The sequence below is a fragment of the Podarcis cretensis genome (genome assembly GCF_951804945.1).
Source record: "Podarcis cretensis genome assembly, chromosome: 8".
Taxonomy (NCBI): domain Eukaryota; kingdom Metazoa; phylum Chordata; class Lepidosauria; order Squamata; family Lacertidae; genus Podarcis; species Podarcis cretensis.
The window spans coordinates 64,213,549-64,232,918 of record NC_137177.1 but is presented as its reverse complement, the minus strand read 5'-3'; the positions used below and the strand labels follow the sequence as shown (position 1 = coordinate 64,232,918).

The window sequence follows — 19,370 nt, the reverse complement described above, 5'->3', positions numbered from 1 at the left end:
CATGTTCATACTGGCCTCCTTTTGACTTTTTAGCTCCACAGACTGACAATTTCACTTTCACCGTAACTGTATAGAAAACTTCTCTTCTGAATAAATGTAGAGTAACCTTTTCTTCCACACTAAGGGGCCAAGGAGCAGACAGGGGCGGCAACAAGTTGGGTTTGAACTTGGAAGCAGATCCACTGGACATCCGTTGGATCTACTTCTGTGTAAACATGGTTTAGGATTGCACTGCAAGTAGCTTGCAGGTTGGATGCAAGTGTTTCTTGCAAGCGAGAAGAGAATCATGTTTAATAATAAAACAACTTTTTTTGGCATGCATTTGGTAGCAAATTGTTACAGATGGCACAGTGAGGAACGGGGATGGCTAGCATGTGGCCTTTCACTTGGGACTCTAGTGTCCATCATTGCTAAACACTGGCCACTCTGGCTGGGTCTGATGAACATCGAGTACAACCACATTTGGAGGGCTACAGATTTCTCATCCCATGTGCTAAAGGCAGGCTTCCCAGGCCAGCTCAACAAATGGAATTCATCAGCCATGTTCCCCCCACCCAGTCCCGCTCAGGTTTGCAGTCAAAGACAGGCAGATTTGCTGACCATCTGGTGGGCCAATAGGCATGGTTGGTGTGTTACACTTGGCTTGGTGGGTCATAAATTGTACAGGCCTGAACTAAGGGAATGCAATACTGAAGAAGAAAAACTGACCTGAAGCAGCATGAAAACCCCCCAATCTTTGCTCCCAGAATGGGAACTAGCCCTGTCGCTAAACTAGCTCACAGCTAGACTTGAATCTTTGGCAGCTTATGAATTCTACAGCTGTGCCCCCTTCCTACAGTTCCCTCCTATGCTGTAGTTTCTAACCCCAAGTTCAAGGGAGGAATATTAGACAGGAAAAGGACCCCTGGCACATTCTAACAGGCCTCAAGTACAGGAGCAAAGCAAACAAAAATCATTTGGCACCCAGCATCTCAAAGGCTATTCCTGATGCCTACAACATTCCCACAACAACACCAAGCCACCCAGACCCCTGAAATTGCTTTGCAGGTATCAGGCACATTACAAAGAAAAGGAAATTTCCCTTTAACACCCTTAATGCAGCTCCAGCTCCATCATTCCAATGACCCAAGTAGCAGCTCTCTCTCTCTCTCTCTCTCTCTCCCCCTCCTTCTCCACTGACCATGTCCCTCATAAGGTCACACTAAGCCCACCAGAGAGTTCTGTGCAACCCTAAAACTTGCATCCAGTATTTTAGTTGGCCTAATAAAAAAAGATTGCCTTCTCACACTGTTTTGTTATAGTCAAGGTCAGATTTGGCTTGATCGGGGTGGGGGTGGTGGGGAGTGGGACAACTGACAGCTCCAGTTTTTTTAAAAAAAGCTTGAGTTTCTAAGATGGCAATATTTGATCATACATATTTGGTAATAAAAAATGTGACGTGAAAATACTGAAACAGTGCATGGGTCAGTGTTCTTTTTAAAAAAAGATAGCAGTGCCATCGGAACTCTTGCTGGGGAAGCTGAAGTTAAGCAGCAGGTACTAGAGTGGTGAGCTGCCAGCACCTCAAGTGCCCACCTGGCCATGCCCCTGTTTTGCATATGCCTTGACAGTGGCATCTGCAGCAGCTGCAATAAGACCTCAGAACCACATGCAGGCTGTCATATCTCTGCCTGCTCCTCCACACTGGCCGAGCTTAAGGCTTAAAATAAGATGAGGCCTGATATACTGTGGCTGTGTGGGCTGCTTGGGAGACAGGTGCATAATGTTCTGGGCAAAGTGGCCCTGAGCGCCTGCATCCTCAGCTGATTGTGCCCACTGCCTCTAAAGGACAGGGCAACCTTATCTCACTCCACTGTGCCTGGGATGTGCTTATCCTGAATTAGCATGCAGCATTACCAGCGAGGAATCTGCTGACCCAGGCTCCCAGCAAGATCAGGCACACATCACTACAGGCTTAATTAAAGTTTTACTACTTATTAGAATGTTTTATTATTGTATTATGTTGAAGCGGCAGTGGGCTCCAACCTCATTAAGGGAAACAGAGTAGGAATTATTCAGGGGCTTTGCTTCCTCACTAAAAAATAATAAAAAATAAATAAAAAATCCTGCATGGCTCACCTCCAGGTTTGATTTAAGTGTGAGCTGATTAAAGTCTGCTTTCCTTTTGGTGGTGGTGGGATGAAAGCGCAGAAGGATCCTGTGTGTTATTTAATGAATACTTGCGCCTAAATGTAAAATTATTTTGTGTGAGGGTGACAGAACTGTATCTAGCCCTGCAGTAATTTACCAAGGAACAACTGCAGAGGGGGAAAGTGTTTAAATCATTGGGAACTGGAACATAGCTCAGTTGGGGAACTTTAATCTCATTACACATCTTGATTTAATTAAATGTGGGGGAGGCTAGCTGAAGCTCTGCAAGTATCTCATTGTTAGGAATTAATTGCAACAATTTTCTTACGTGAACTATTTGAGCAGGCCAAATATGCTTCCTATTGATGTTTTTCCAGAGGCACTTGATTACCATCAGATTTTGCACCAGAAGTGAACACTGGCCATTATTACACCAGGGAAAAAATGGAGTTAACAGGAGATGGATTGTGGCCTTGCCCAACTCCCATTCATTTGAATGGGACTTTGAAGTTAATAAAGATTGTGCCTACAGCTACCAAGTTACATGTTAATGATTGGGAAGGTTCTACTTCCAAACCAACCCTGCCATAAATCTCATATAAAAATGTTAAAATTAGCTTTAAAAACATCACAGTGACTTTTTTTAATAAAAAAGCACAGCATTATAAAGTTGATAGTCTTCATAAAAATACAAAAATGTGAAATCTATTTGCTTCAACATAAGGAACATGATTCATGGGGTTGTTGTTTTTTGTCCAAGTGGGGAGGGGAAAAACATTGAAGGGGGAGGGAGGATCTTTGAGAGGAAACAGTTGGTGTAAGTACTTGTCACATACAATAAAGCAAAAATCTCCCTTAAAGCACAATATATCCTACCACTTTTAATAACGAAGCTTAGGACAGTGTTTCTCTTGGGTTTGGTATTCTTACTTAAAAAGACACACTTAGAAGGGGGGTGGGAGAACAGAATACAGTAATTGAACATTGTAATATGCAGGAGGGGACATGGGGGGGGGGCATTTTGCTTGTTTGTAAAAGCTCCTCTGAAAGGACGCCACAACATGCTACATTATCAAAAGAAAAACGAAGAAACCTAACATGCCCCAGTCTTCAAAGTTTGAAAACCACACACAAAAATCAGTCATCAAGTGTGGAACCACAGGTAAAACAAGCAGCCACTAAACATTACAAATGGAATGCTGAGCAACAAGTGTTTGAAAGTCAAGAGAGCTTGAGAAGTACCATACAATGAGGAAGGGGAGCAATGTTCAAATGACAGATGCAAACCTTTTGCTGGACTATGGTCTTCAGCAACAGCACTCACACAAAGCCCAGAGCTTTGCTTTGGGGCAGATCAACCTGCAGCAAAAATTAAGGACCCGGTGTTGGATGAGCAATGGCACAAAGACAATGCTGTGGCAAGAACAGCATAGCTGTCCCTGCTGGGGAAAACCCTCAATTTTTAGTCCCTGCTAAGAGCAAAACTGTACGCAGGGATGTTCTTGGGTTACTTTGCCCTTAGCTGCACAGTGGCTGCTAAGAGACTGGCAGCTCCATCCTTGTCAGCAGAGGGCCAAGTATCCTCAGAGCTGTGCTGTCTGAGAGAGAAGCAAGGGAGAGCAGGGTGTGCGTGTGAAGGGAAGGTTACCAAAAGCATTGCATCGCTGATGGCTATTACAGAGCTCACATCTGGGTCCTAGCATTAGAAAAGGAAAAGGTCACTGGTATATACACCCTAAGCACTTTGGCAGCAAAGCTCTGGGATCCGGGTTGAGGGCTGAGACATCAGAAGATTAGTCTGTGATGCTTAAGCAACCATGGAAAAAGCACCAAGAAAAATCGGGAGAAACTACTCCCAAGTAAATGTTTTTGGATTGGTGTTCCCAAGCACCCTAAGGAAAATAACTGAAGAAGCAACAACAAGACACTAATGGTATCAACAGGATCATGTTAGCAAGCCAGAACCCTGAGCAGACTCCCCTAGATTAGCAGTAGATGGAAAGACACAACAGCTGGTCCACAGAGGTCCTGGGTAAGTATGCTTTGAGTGCAATGCAGGTGAGACTAAGTCTCAGACTCCCCCCCCTTTCTCTGTATGTTGAGCATCATTTTCATGGGGGGATGTGCCATCGTGCTTCACAAAAGAGTCACTCCTACATGACACTGACGATGTCAGGGTGGAGCTTGCACCACACCACTTGTACAGCATCTGCACCAGAGCCCTTTCTGAACCAGCCTTCTGTAGTCTAGAAAAGCTTTCTGGACACATAAAAACATTATCAGCACAAACCCTTTCTAATGATCACAGTAATTAAAAGGTAAAACACTTAACCCAGTGTACAATGATTCCACCCCGCCCCATGAACCGTTTCTGTAAACTCTTGGCATGAGCTGCTGCGGTCACAGCAAAGCTACGTAGTCTTTTTATGTCTAGCGAGCTTGTAAACATGGAACGTTTTGTTCTGAAATACTTTAGCAAAATATATTGTGTATGAAGGCAGGTCTCGTTTGATTTCCTCACAGAAGCGAGGATGTGGCGAATGTTTTAAATCAGGATCATTCTCCCCAGGACCATCCATGGTCTGTAACAGAAATTACAAGGTTGTTCAAACATCTTCTTGTTGCCACATTCTAAAACAATGAACTGCTCTCTTAATGCAATACAAAGGAAGCACACTAAGCTGTACAAGCACCAGATGCCATTGTATAGTCAGAGAAAAGCCCACAGCTGCCTACACACCATACACCTAAAAAGCACACACACCTCACACACCCAGCAAAGAATCCTGTAGTTTGTTACAAACTGCAGTTTGTTAAGGGTGCTGGGAATTGTGGCTGTGTGAGAGGCAAACTAGAGTTCCCTAGATTCTTTGGAGGAAAAATGTGCTTTCAGTGTATGGCACGTTGTACTTTACTGCTGTACTTTACTTGATTCAATCCTATATTAATTCACATGGGCAATCCTAATGCCTGACCACAGATTACAGCACAATTCTAACTATGTCTACTCAGAAGTTAGTCCAGCAGAATTCAATGGGGTTTACTCACAGACAAGTGGGATTAGGATTGCAGCCTTCTTTATAAACTCCAAACAGAACATAAATGCTAGACTTCCCAGTGACATAATAGCCCTGCTGTCTGGTTCATAGTACATTTCACACTATGTTTGCTGTGTATTTAAGGCAAGACAGCCAATCAAGACACCATCCAGTTACTGTTGGTACAACTATCATTCCTAACCATTTGCCAGGCTGTTTTGTGGCTGATGGGAGTTGGAGTCTAACAACATCTGGAGTGCATCGTGTTGACTACAAAGCCACAGGGTGCTACAGGGAGAGATGATCCTGTGCCACAGTTCCTGCAAATACTGTAATGCAAACAGGAAGGCAGGCTCCAGTACTTACGTGGCCATTTGCTATGTCCAGAAGATCACGCAGCCGACAGCCCCTGCTGTGTCTTCTTTCATAACAAATACTGTCCTCCAGGATCACAAAGTCAGTCCCAAAAGATCTGAGGATCCTGTGGACTTCTTCAGGAGATCTTTTTGCATACACCTGATAAACCTAGAAACAGTGTAATTTAATTAGAATTGTGATTCCCACCCCCATTTCCGCCATTTCTTTATTGCTCGAAGTTGGGGAAAAAAAGACAACTCAAGAGGAGCATAAGACAGAGATTTATGAAATAACATGGAGAAATTTGACAGTCCCCTACACCTGTCCCATAATACTAGAATTCAGGGTCATCCACTGAAACTGGATGGAGGTATATTTCAGAACACACGAAAGGAAGAACACACGCAACACAAAATTGAAGTATGAAATTCATTGTGCCAAGATATGGTAACAGTCACTGGCTTAGATAGCTTTAAAAGATAAATTTGTGAAGAAGTCTGTCAATTAGTCATGATGGGGCCCTCTGTATTCAGAGAAAGTATACCATGGAATACGATTTGATGGGAGGTAACAGCAGGAACTGGCTTGCAGCCTTGATGGCTGCTTGTGGACTTCCTGCGAGCATCCTGCTAATTATTGTGGGAAATAAGACACTGGGCAAGATGGATCTTTTGTCTGGCTTAGCATGGCTCTTTTGCATTGACTAAAATAGAGATATGGATAAGAAATGGGTAGAAGAAAAAGACCCAAAGAATCTGAATGCACAACTTCTGAAATATAAAGGAAGGGAATACTCTCTACAAGACTGCTACCTAAGTTACCAGCAGTACCTTAAATCTGGCTCAGCATCAAGTTTGTGTTTGGGATGGGATGTCAAACTTAGCAGTCTAGCACCAGCTATGGCTTCCGGACCAGACCTAATGGCAGCACTGCATAGAACGCACTCAGTAATTAAGTCTTGAGGTTCTCAATACCAGATTATGTTAGGTCCAGGTGCAGTTGCTGTTGGTGTGTTGATTACAAGTTGGGCCTTATGTGACAATGGTGGATCAAAGAGAACCCCCAAACAGTGCATCTGTTCCCTCAGAAAACAGTTTTGGTAATACTGATTTAGTTTTAATCACTGCTGAGTGCCTTGCAATGTATGTTTGACTTGGGCCAGGTGTCGGTGGGAGATAATGGAGCTTCCTTTAGCTACACCCATTAATAACTTTATGCCAGGCCTGACCAATGGCTCAGCTGTAAGGACCTGCTGAGAAGGTCTCCCTTACCTGTTTTGTTCTTTCTCTCAGGCTCTTGTCCTCGTAGTGGGGGTGATTTGTTAAAATCCTTCCTGTACACAGCTTGACGCCTGCTAAGAGCTGCATGCTTCCAGCAATCACTGACTTCTTGGGGGTGTTAGACCTGGGCAAATATTAAGAACAACTTTACTATCATATTGGTGTAACTGTATAGCTAAAGGTTAAACTGTATACTTTGTAATATAGGCAAGAGAAATTCCTATATCCTCACATCTGCTTGCAAAACAGCTACATTTGGTTGCAAGAATTAATTTTGTTTTAAATTAATTAGTTCTTAGACAATTAATGTGATTTGTGTGTGTGTGTCTGTGTGCTGATCTAGTTAAAGAAAGTGAGACAAGGGATGTAAAACCCCCAGTCCTTTTCAAAAGGACCTGAACAGCTTTCTCAAGCAAGTGCCCCCGAGACGGATGGAGGGAATATCACTTTAGTGGGTTTTATCTGGCAACTCCCTTTGCAACTGAAGTGAAAGATGAAGAAGCAGTCAAGGACTGAGAGTTGGCAATTACATACCCAAAGTTGCAGATTTTGTCCCCATTGGAGGCAGACTTAGGCCTTGTGGGGCTCTAGAGGGGACCATCTCTACACACACACTTATTTGCCCCTGCAACTCCCTCAAGCCCCATGTCTTTTGACCAGACCTCATTTTGGGGTTTTAGGATAGGCTTAAGAATTAAGGCAACAGTCCATGCAGGTAAGAGTTAGGTCAACCATCCTAGTAAAAGCCCACTTCAGATTGCAGCCATGCAACTCAGAAGGTCAAAAGCATCTTGCTTATGAAAAACTAGTTTGTAGGGATAAGGCCTTTAAAACACTCATCCTGAAGTAATACAATCCCAGGCTGGCTGTACTGTAATCATACGTAACAGTAGAAATAAGATGCCCATGTTTTTATTGCAGATACCTGATTGAAGGTATACAATTTAACAAATAAAGAGAAGAGATCATTTCAAGAAAGCTGGAAAGCTGCCAACATGAACATATCGCTACACTTAACTATGCGTACCTGCCCAAGTTATTCCACATTATTTAAGCTCTCACTTAATTTTCCATTGAATTATCTGATCAAACTTTGAATATATTAAGAGACAACCATAAATGTTTGCTATAGCCCCAAAGGAGAAAACTTGTAGCAACGATGCAAGACAGGGCTGCTTTAAAACTTCTTACAAGGCCAAGTGAATCTCATATACAGACAGCAGAGTTAATATTTTTTAGTAAGCCATTTAAACTTTTGATGAAAAAAGAAAACTGTCAGTTTCTCTTTGACTTCTAAAGCCAGCTTCTTTTGAAAAATCTCTTTGCTCCGGTTTAATATTTTATAATTACATTTAAAATATTCAAAGTCACAAATACCATGAAGCGAGGTGGTCTCAGCATATGAATCGGCAGAAGAACTTAATGTGATGCGTGTGTGTAATCATCTCTCCCCATTAGCCCAAATTGGGAGATGAATTTCAGACAGGTCTCAAGCTGAGACCTCAGCCATCTAAACTGGAAGAAACTCTGCCAAGGGCCAATGCAGCACCGTTGAAAAGTCAGATTGAAAGAGGACCCTTAGGTCAACCCATGCACTTCCTATGTCTCTTGCAATATGAGAGATCTGGGACCTCATCCATGGTAAGTATTCTGGGACTTTTAAAACATCATTTAATTATTTAATTTATAATCTTTCCACCCTGCTTAAAGATCTCTTAATGCAACAAATAATGAAACTGAATCACAAAACTAAGCATAATCAAATTAAATAGCCAGCAGCAATAAATAGCAAAAGATGGGCATCATTCAAGATAAGCCCCAGGAAAACAGCAACAATTTGATGCCTAACAAGGTTAACAGTGATGAGATCAGACAGGGTCACCAGTGACTGGGCATCACCACTGAGAAGGCCTAACCTCTGAAGGCAGAGACACCCAGAGCAGGACCTTGGCTGATGACCTAAGCAATTAGGATCACCAAACAGCCAGTGTTTTACTGGTCCAAGCAGTAAAAGCCAATTCTATGTGGGAACCAGCACTTGGAGCTGAAAACCCAGCTGACTTCTGACTCTGCCAGTCATCAACCACGACCCCTGTCAGGTTTTGCCTAGTTCTATCCAGAGCCGGGCACATTCTTCCTGACTTGTCAGATTCTGCCATGGCTCCACTGGTGGCGATTTCACCAGCATTTTGAAAATGAGATGAGGTCTACAAATTCAACTGGGGTGCTTCAGTAGAAGGAAGAAAAGAGGAGTCAGGATTCACCTGTGCTTCTTCCCTTGGATCTCTTTAATGGTTATTTACTACAAATAAGTGGCAGAAATGTAGAGTAATTCTCCCAGGGAATGACCACAAGAGGGGGACAATTAGCCTGCATGGTCTTAGGCACATTGCAAAGAGGAACACCGAATTCCTCTGCTCTTATTGCCCAATGCAGCTGCTAAAAAGCTCAGCCTGAATCTTACACAGCTAATGTCTTCAAAGGCCCAAATGACACTTTTCCATTATGGAAAAACGAAGCAATTTTTACAAATGTCTGAACAAATGATGTATAAAATGAAAGGATAATTTGTTTTTATAGGTTTCTGCCAAGCTCCATAACCAGGCTGCCCAACCTGCAAACAATTTATTCTGCAAGAAATGTCACTAAATAATGACAAGGACTTACAGGTCAAACTGATTTACATTATGTAATTTAAATGTCATTCCATGCGGACCTGATGGCATTTTGAACAAATAATCTCATTTATTTTTGAAGCTCTAAGCTTCAACAAGTTAATTACTGCTGAACTAATGGGGTAAACTGAGCACTATAATACAAAATGGGAACCTCTGCTTTATCTACACTTTTAAGAATTATAGGATTACTACAAAATAACTCATTTACAACAGAAAGCTTTAATGGGAATTACAGGGCTCCATGTACGATTTTGGAGGAAGGTGGGTGGAAAGAACCCTGCTTAAGATTCTAGGAAAATTCAAAGCAAAAAGTCATGCTTAAAGAGGAAGATTTATATGATGGTCAAATCAGAAGAGATAAATTATGAACAATTTATGCACATTTTGAGCTCCTCCACTTTAGAGCTTAGTGCTGCAAATAATGTATCTACAAGACACTTCTAAATGCAATATTAGAAATGTCAGAACTTTGAGACTTCTAGAGAATTAGGGTGGCCGCTGATGCAGCTTCAAGGAGTAAAGTAACAAAGAAAAGGAAGATACAGTTGTACCTCAGGTTACATACGCTTCAGGTTACAGACTCCGCTAACCCAGAAATAGTACCTCAGTTAAGAACTTTGCTTCAGGATGAGAACAGAAATCGTGCTCCGGCGGCAGCGGGAGGCCCCATTAGCTAAAGTGGTGCTTCAGGTTAAGAACGAACCTCCGGAACGAATTAAGTACTTAACCCAAGGTACCACTGTACCAGGAAGCACTTTTTAGAAAAGCTAATTTTTATGGGGGTTAGAGGTTTGACTGAGTGCTGCCCACTGCCACACACCCCTACTTTGTTCCTCATTTCAATAATAATAATAATAATAATAATAATAATAATAATAAGTTTTATTTATATCCCGCCCTCCCCAGCTGAAGCTGGGCTCAGGGTGGCTAACAACAATAAAATAATACAACATTCTAAAATCATTTCATTCTAAAATTAATTCAAATCAAATTGATGGCAACCATTGGGCTAGAGTTCTGTGAAGATTGCCAAAGGAGGGAGTCAGGCTGTGCCTTGGCCAAAGTCCTGGTGGAACAACTCTGTCTTGCAGGCCCTGCGGAAAGATATCAAGTCCCACAGGGCCCTAGTCTCTTGTGACAGAGCGTTCCACCAGATCAGAGCCACAGCCGAAAAAGCCCCGGCTCTAGTTGAGGCCAGCCTAAACTCTCTGTGGCCCGGGACCTCCAATATGTTTTTGTTTGAAGAACGTAAGGTCCTCCGTGGGACATACCAGGAGAGGCGGTCCTGTAGGTACGAGAGTCCTAGGCCATATAGGGCTTTAAAGGTTAAAACCAGCACCTTAAACCTGATCCTGTACTCCACTGGGAGCCAGTGCAGCTGGTATAGCACTGGGAGAATGTGCTCTCGCAGCGAGAACCCCGTAAGGAGTCTTGCCGCGGCATTCTGCACCCGCTGGAGTTTCTGGGTCAGTCTCAAGGGCAGCCCCACGTAGAGTGAGTTACAATAATCCAGTCTGGAGGTGACCATTGCATGGACCACAGTGGCTAAGTCAGGGCGAGAGAGGTAAGGAGCCAACTGCTTAGCTTGGCGGAGATGAAAAAATGCCACCTTTGTTATATCTGCAATCTGCGCCTCCATGGAAAGGTGTCGAAGATTACACCCAAACTCTTAACGGACGGTGCCGGCACTAACTGCGCCCCTGCAAGAGATGGGAGTTGACCCCCCCATCCCATATCGTCCCGACCCAGCCAAAGGACCTCTGTCTTCGAAGGATTTAACTTCAACCGGCTCCCATGTAACCATCCAGCCACAGCTTCCAAACATCTGATGAGTGTGTCTGGGGCCGAGTCAGGATGACCATCCATCAAGTTCAGCACAACCTATCCATTTTAGTTCCATTAGCCCAAACGAAAGGATGCAGCATACACATGCTTCTTCTGGTTGATGCTGAAGGCACCTTTGTGCTATATTTTCCTTTTTTTAAAAAGCAGCTGTTTTGTGCAAAACTGCTCTTGCACAAAACAGTTGTATTAAAAATAAAACTGTCCCCTCAGGAAGAACCAGCAGAAGCCATTTGTTCCTTCATTGGACAAAATGATGCTTATTTCCAATTGCTGCACGCTGGGGGCACGTTTGCAGAACATAAATCAACCTCTTATTTGTTTTTTTGTTTTTTAATATGAAGGTTTGGCAAGACTGCTCTTGCGCAAAACCTCTGTATAAAAACAACAATTTAAAAAACAAACAGTAATCCACAGCCAAACATGAATTAGGAATGAAGGTACATTTGCAGATCATAAATCAATCTTTTAATTGTTTTATTTAAGTTTTTAATTCAGAGGTTTTGTGCAAGAGCAGTGTTGTGCAAAACCTCCATATTAAATTACACACACACACACACACACACACACAGAGAGAGAGAGAGAGAGAGAGAGAGGAACTGAAAGTTACAACATGAACTGGGAGGTAAAGGAGATAGGAATATGGAAGCAAGGTGGTAAAGGGCCCTTAGGCTCCAGTCCACTACTGTACAAGAATGGGAATAAAACAACATGATGTACAGCATGCAGCACAATTCACTGTATACTGAATAGTGCGCCCCCTTTCAGATAAACACCTTCTTAAGAAAGCCTGATGGTCCGTAATGATAAATTTGGCTTTCAAAACCTTTCTGAGGTAGAAAACTGCAAGCCAAAACAAAACAAAAAAAGTTATCCTATGCAGTAAACCCTGAATGAGATGAAGTTCAGCTGAACTTTTAAAGGGGCCAAATGAATAATGACTGAATCATTTCTGACACTAGGAGCTTACAAGGCAAGAACATATCAGTCCCAGTTTCAGGTGCAAGGCATAAATTGGTTGTCGACTGCTGTTAATGCAAAAGTAATTAACTTCTCCTTACGTGCATAACATTCGCTCTTTGACACAATAAATTCCAAGTAGCAAACAACAAAAAAAGTGTCTGTCATGATTTAAAAGGAAAAGAGGATAAGCAGCAGTTTAGTATTCTCTGCTCTGGGCTTGTGTGAAAAATTGCTCTCATTGCAACCAGTCAAATCCAGTTTGTGGCTGAAACCAAAGCCCCATGTATATTTTATGTATAAATCTATATATAAAACACTGCATATTGTACTCCAGAGACCAGGGCTATCAAACATTTAGCATCTCTTAATACAGAAGTGGTACTAAAGACCCCTGGCTGGTGAACATTAGTCATGAGAACATGTCAATATGGTAGCAAAGGGATGGAGATGACTTTGGTCTGCATTCACAATGGTGGTGAAGATTTATATTACCTATTTACTCATGAATAATTACACTGTCTGTTAACCCTACCCAAAAAAAGAGGAAAAAAGGTAAAAAAAAGAAGCAGCAATGCAGTGCTGCAAGAGGCAAACATATTCCGCTAACTGACAAAGTCTTCCACCTCCGCAGCGCCACTTTTTATAGCGGAAACTACAGGTTAAGGATAAACGAAACAGGGGGCCCACAGGTCACATCAAGTCATGTCTTGTGGTCTCCAAATGCCTCTCTCTGGTGCCAGGTTGGGGGCCATTTCCAACATAGCAATTGGGGTGGGGGAAGGACTGGACTCTCCAAGCCAAGGTGCAGGAGGGCTGAAGCTCCCCCCCCCCCCATTCTGATGCTCCATAATGGCATCAACTCCAGGAAGCCTTGCTGGAATGGGTACAGCTCACCACCCCACCCTAGCTGAATAACATGTTAGGTAATTCCTCCCAGCACACAGTGAGAGGACTCCAGAGGCCTCATTTCAGAAAATGAGGATACATCACTTAAGCACCTGTGAAAATCCTCTGTAATATCTTTTCTCTGTACTGGAAGTGGTGCCTACCATGTTATTTAGTTGTGGAGGGCATGAGATGAGTAGGGCTTGACCCATCTGGGAAAGTTCTTGAGACAGTTGCTACCATGCAGTGGAGTGTGTAGGTTCAAGCCTCCAAGAACCTTGCCTGGGAGATTCCAGCCGCCCATGATGATGAAGCTGGCTATCAACGTTCTAGCCAAAAACTGTAAGAAGTTGCTGCAGTCAAGAGGAATTGTGCAGAGATTGCAACAAAATCACTAACCACAGGCCAAAAGCTATGTTGCCTGCTTTCTAGAACTGGTCAATATAGGTCACTGATGGAACCAGAGAGCAGCAACACTAAGAACATCAGCTAACTCTAAAGAGCGTCTAATTTAAATAAAGTAAAAATCCTCTTACTTAATCCAGTTCATCAGCTCCACTGTGTCTGGGTCATAGAATTCCCTCAGCTCCGACAGCTCAGCCATCACACTAGGCCAGAACTAGAAGAAAAACCACACGGGGGGGAGGGGGGGAGGGAGTACAGAGAATAATCCACATGTCAAATACTGGGATGAAGCTCAATTCTGTAGCAGTTAGAAATGGCTGCTTTTAGAGAATGAGTGGGAAAACCTGACTGATGTCCCAGTCATAGGAAGAAGCAGGTCTTTTGCTCTGCTCAGCAGCAGCTGCCTTGTGTTTTAAAACATTACAAATGGAAACGGTATGGACTAAAGCAGGCCTACACATAGAACAGTAAGCTGGGAGGCTGCAGCAAGATGTACTACAGGTGAAGATGATGTTCTGTTCATTGTGCCCAAAAACAGATCTCACAAATCACCAGCCACTTGAAGGAAAAGTGATTTTCCATGACAGCAAGTGACAGGACAATGCCCCCACCCCCTAAAATGAACTAATTTTGAAACCTTCCCCCTCTCCTCCACACTGGCTGCTTTGCTTACGGAAAGCATGGTGGCAAGAGGTCAATGGGGGATGTTTCACCCGCTTCCTTGCCTGTCGCTTTTCACCCCCAGAAGCCATGTTTCTCCCCGTGGGGTTCCAGGTGTGTGTTTGCAAGGGCAAAAGCATGCCCAGAATGTCACATAGAGAAAAGGAGATGGTTGGAATGTGTGTTTGTATGGGAGCAGGAAAATAGGGAGCAGGGAAAGGGTTAAACAAACAGCCACAGTTGAAGTTGAACAAATAAATATTTCAAGCAATGTATCTGGACTTACAGCAACCACATGTCTCTAAAGAAGCTTTCATTAGCTTATTCGAGATTAGGTTATAATCCCCCCCCAAAACCACCACAGGTTTGGGAGGAGGGAAGCTCTTGCATATTTTGCTTGGGAAAAAAATGTATCCATAGAAGATAGTTCAACCTAGTTACTGAAAATGAGATGCTACTTACAAAAAGTTTCAGGACATAACTAACTGGAACTGCTTGTGCAAAAACTGGAGGGGATTCAGGGAGTGTAGAGAGAGGTTTTGATGATTTGAGCGGTCTTCTGCCTCTGCCTCAATGGGAAGGTGATGCAGAGGGGAACCCACAGGCAGGTGACAGAAAGGGCACCCAGTGCCCCAGGTTCTACGCACGTTGCTTTGATGTGCATAAAAAGATGACTGAGCTGGTCAGATTTGATCACCAGTTGGAAGGGGTCTGGGTAGGACTAAATTGAGGCATACCCTTCTGTCTCCCCCAGCAGAGCTGATTAAGGCTGTCAGAGCTGACAGCACTAGTTGGTCTGCTTGTTGAGAAGAGAGAGGGCAACCTTTGCACTCATCAGCCAGTATGAAGCCTGGTGCTGCATGACATAATCTTTAGAGATCTATGCATAAAAGTTGGTATCTGCCACCATTTGCTTTCAAGCGAGAGCTAAAAATAAAAAAGACACATCTTACAGCAGTTTCTATTTTTAAAAGTGTAGTGAAGTAAAACACCAATCAGTAAAGAGTACTACAGTGAACATTTGTTGCTTTAAAAATGGCTCATACGTAGCAAACAGAGTATATTTGCAATGAGCCTTTCAACTGAGTATTGAAAAAACCTACAGGTTCAGAAAACAAAACAATTCTTGCAGAATGTAAGTTATATGTTTAATTATCGGTGTAAATATTTATCCAATGATAACAATGAGATTTATTTATTTAATGTATTTGTATCCAGTAGCATATATACCACCTTCCCACCAAAGCACACAAGGAGATTTACCATTTTAAAATACTAAAACTAATAAATGACATAAAATGTAAAGGTGGCCTGGAGTTAGGAAAGAGGGCAGTCTGACTGGAAAAGTTGTCTTTAGGGCAAAACCTTCACAAGGTGGCTTACAGCAATTAATAAATACAACATATCAAACAACTAAAACAGGAGCAACTGAAACAATGTCAAATATGGATAAAAGGCTGAGTTTTTTAAAAAGTGGTACTTAAAAGCCACCAATGAGGCTCTAAATGAACCTTGTGTGGGAGGGAACTTGCAAAGATGTGGGTCCACCACTGAAAAGGCCCTATCCATGGTACCTGGCAATCTGATGGTTCTTCGCAGTAAGCCAGAGTGCAGGTCCTTGGGACCAGTCTCTGGGCCCAGGCAAAGCTAATAAAGGTGCCCCATTTTATGATGTCAACAGAATGTGGTTTTCAGTTTCACTTTTATGAAAGTGTAACTTGTAAATGCCAGATCTGCAAAAATGTACTGTTCAAAAGAGGTAACAGGGTTTAACTGGATCAACTATACAGAATATATTATCACAGGTCTCCTTCCACAGGCGTAAAGAAAATGCCATTCAGCTACAGAGTCAGGTTGGTTATGAATACTATTATTTTCACAGCTCTTTTTCAGGTTATGTCTTCATTGACAGAAATTATTGTATAAGGAAGTGTGACTTCATATATTTTAAAAAAATCACAGCATAGAAATCAGGGAGCTGATGTGTGGTTTGATTTCCTGATATATGAGATGAGTGGAAAATATTCCTAGTGTAACATAATTCACATAAATGATTTTCTCACGTACATAGGTAAGAACATAAGACTAGCCTGCTGGATCAGCCCAATGGTCCACTAGTTCAGCATCCTGTTCTCACAGTGGCCAACCAGATGCCTGTGGGAAACTAGCCTGTACTTGACAGTGTGAAGGAAAGTTAATGTGAGCAAAGAACAAATGTAATAGGGAGAAATGGCCCTTAGTGGCTGGGAAATTTTCCTTATTTTCTAAAAGTAATTTTTCTTAAAAGAAAGATATAGACTAACAAAGAGCCCTACCTTGTAACAAAGATACAGTAATATGAGTACTGGTGTCAGATATCTAATCACAGATACCTAGGCAGAAAACAACAACAATTACATTTACTTAAATAAAACACCGTCAATGAATGATCAACAAATTTTGAGAACAGAGACAACAGGAGCTGCTTCACAAATTGCATTTTTAGGTTCAAGAGCCTCTTTGTGTTAGCAATTTCCGTCTCTAAAAGTAATTCCATTAAGAACTTTAACAAAATACTGTGTATTAATTTAGCTTCTGTGAAGCGCAAAATATTGTATTGGGCTATATGTGAAAAATTACATACTGTTGTCACTTTGATTTTTCATGAAAAGTGTTATTTTTTTAAAAAATGCATTCCATAGCTTCTGCAACATCACCATCTAGTGGACTTAAATAGAATTCCTTTAATAAGTTACACTCCCAAAATGCACCCTGAATTCCAGATTAAACCGTATATAAATCTAAACACTTTCCCTCCAGCGTACTGCAAATCTGTTTTAAGCATGTGGTGGTTCACCTCAGGCTACCCCTTAAAGAACTGGATTTTTCACACATCAGTGAAAACAAGCAAAGCAATAGCATGTAACAGCTCCAACTAACCCTTTGTGGTGTGTAAAGATGGACAAATCTCAAGATCAGCCCCCACATGTCACAACTGCACAGACCAGAAGCTGCAAACACACATATGTGGGAAGTCCAAAGATATTTCATCCTGCAAGATGTAAAGAAAGAAAATGCAGTATGTGGAGGCAAGTTGAACAGTAATAGTATATAGATAGTGTAATCTATAATAGCACACATACTTAAAAAATAACTTTATTTTACTTCCAGAATATTCAGTATCTTAAAGCACCTACAAAGATAATTTTTTTGAAAATCAGTTCTGGCAGCTTATCAAATAGAGCTGGAAGTAAAATCCCTCTGTATCCTAGTTTGAGTGCAGTTTCCATAGGACAATTTTATTTTATAACTGGGACATATGTTATGGGAAAAAAGTAAGGTAAACAGACCGAATAGGAATTTATAGTCTATTTTATATGCTACTTTATACTCCGCATGTAACATCCAGTGCCCAATATGTATGATGTGTCAGATAGGATACCTCATTGTGCTCAAAGCCAGCAATCCAAACAGAATGGTGTGCACTAAATTGTAAGCGACACCTGGTTTCAGCAGAGTTATGCACTTTTGCAGTTTATCCGCAGGTTTGTTGTTCGCAGAGCCACTGAGTAAGAGGGAAACAAAAGAAAAGGAGCACGGCTACATTAGCAGTACATTATTTTAAAACAGGACATTTGTATGCAGTTCAAAGGAACCTCCTGGTTCCAGGGAAAATAAAACATTCTAAGACAATACTAATAGATTTTTCATGCTTGCTGAGTGCTTTAAATATTCCCCTGTGCAAGATTTTCTGCTTTCAAGCTGGACTGGCAAACGGTGGAACATGAGTGAAATAAATACGGAAAACAAATAATTTTATTTGCACATCATAATACTACAAATGAAACATAAATGTTCAGGGAGGGGTGTGTGGAAACAGACGGTTGACAGCTAATACCAAATTTGCAGTTAGGAGTACTCCCCTGGTTTTACATAAAATACTGGTCTCAGCTGCTACTAGGAATTAGCAAGTGTTGGGATAAAGCTGACAAAAGTTTCCCAGATGAGAATCCAGTTCTACAGAGCCACCTTCTCTACAATATCTCTATCTATCTATCTATCTATCTATCTATCTATCTATCTATCTATCTACATTAACTTGGTCATTTTTACTTGGGTTCCAGTAGATTTTCCCCTGCCCAAGTGAATCACTTTTGTAACAAAAGTCAAATGAATAAATCCACAGAAAATGACCAACAATTCTGCATACCATTGCAAAATATCCAAAAGTGGCCTATGAAGTTGGGAGCAAAAATGATCTATTTTTTCTGGTAATTAAAGTTGTTGTTTGCTGTGAGCATAAATTCCAAAGAGAGCTGCTGCCAGTCAGGGGAGAGGCAACAACGAGTTTGATGGACCAATGGTCTAGCTCAATATAAGGCTATGTTCTCTCTAACATGCAATGTTTCATTGGAAGGATGTGTGTGTGTGTGTGTGTGTGTGTGTATGGAGGAATATTTTGTTATGTGATGGGCATCTTTTGGCTTAAGTTGTATAACAAAGACACAAGTTTACTGCCTCACTGGAAACTAGGCTTTATTAACTCTACTCAAGCAACAGTAAATTTGTTGTGGTTTCTGGACTGTGCTGACTACTGGCCTGAAATGCATCAGTAACCAAGCCTTGCTACAGTGACATGCTTCAGCAAGTGAACTAGCCAATATACACATCATTTTAAAAACTGAGGCTGCCACTGCTAGAGTTATATATCTTGGGTTCAGAAAACCAATTCTCTCTTATATAATTGGCTCAAATCTGAGGCAAGCATGCCCTGATGCTGAACTATGACTTTGTTCATGTCTTCCTCTTCTTATCAACAAGAAAGGAAAAAGACCCCCTGCACTGAAAACATAATCCTGCAATATAGAAACAGACATACCTGAGATTTTGAAAAGCAACCACAGCAGATGTTATGGTCATCACCAAGAGCACAAATACATAGGCATAGAAAACTAAAGTGCCCGAAAGTCTTGTGAAAGTATTAAAAGGCAAGAGACCAAAAGCTTCCTCACACAGGTACAGGTTAGCATCAAAATCTCTAAAGAAAAGGAAGACAAGTCAACACTGCAAAGTTATTGGCATAATGTGTGTGTGTTTTAAAAAATCTAACAAAATTAGTCCTAAAGTTGCATGTTAGAAAGTGCTCAAGCAAG

The 19,370-nt window shown here is 41.8% G+C and overlaps 1 protein-coding gene across 1 annotated transcript in view; it reads right to left on the bottom strand.

Annotated features, from left to right (window-relative positions):
* Nucleotides 1-1,376: 1,376 nt before the first annotated feature.
* DPY19L3 (dpy-19 like C-mannosyltransferase 3) overlaps nucleotides 1,377-19,370 on the bottom strand; it is a 37,292-nt gene continuing 19,298 nt past the window's right edge. Inside the window, exons 12-19 of the mRNA XM_079988793.1 lie at nucleotides 19,097-19,255; nucleotides 17,660-17,782; nucleotides 17,158-17,269; nucleotides 16,554-16,610; nucleotides 13,710-13,792; nucleotides 6,797-6,929; nucleotides 5,535-5,693; nucleotides 1,377-4,712 (exon numbers count right to left, since the gene is read on the bottom strand). Coding sequence (XP_079844919.1) covers nucleotides 4,542-4,712; nucleotides 5,535-5,693; nucleotides 6,797-6,929; nucleotides 13,710-13,792; nucleotides 16,554-16,610; nucleotides 17,158-17,269; nucleotides 17,660-17,782; nucleotides 19,097-19,255 — 997 coding nt within the window. The 3' untranslated portion in view covers nucleotides 1,377-4,541. The remainder of the gene's footprint in view (nucleotides 4,713-5,534; nucleotides 5,694-6,796; nucleotides 6,930-13,709; nucleotides 13,793-16,553; nucleotides 16,611-17,157; nucleotides 17,270-17,659; nucleotides 17,783-19,096; nucleotides 19,256-19,370) is intronic.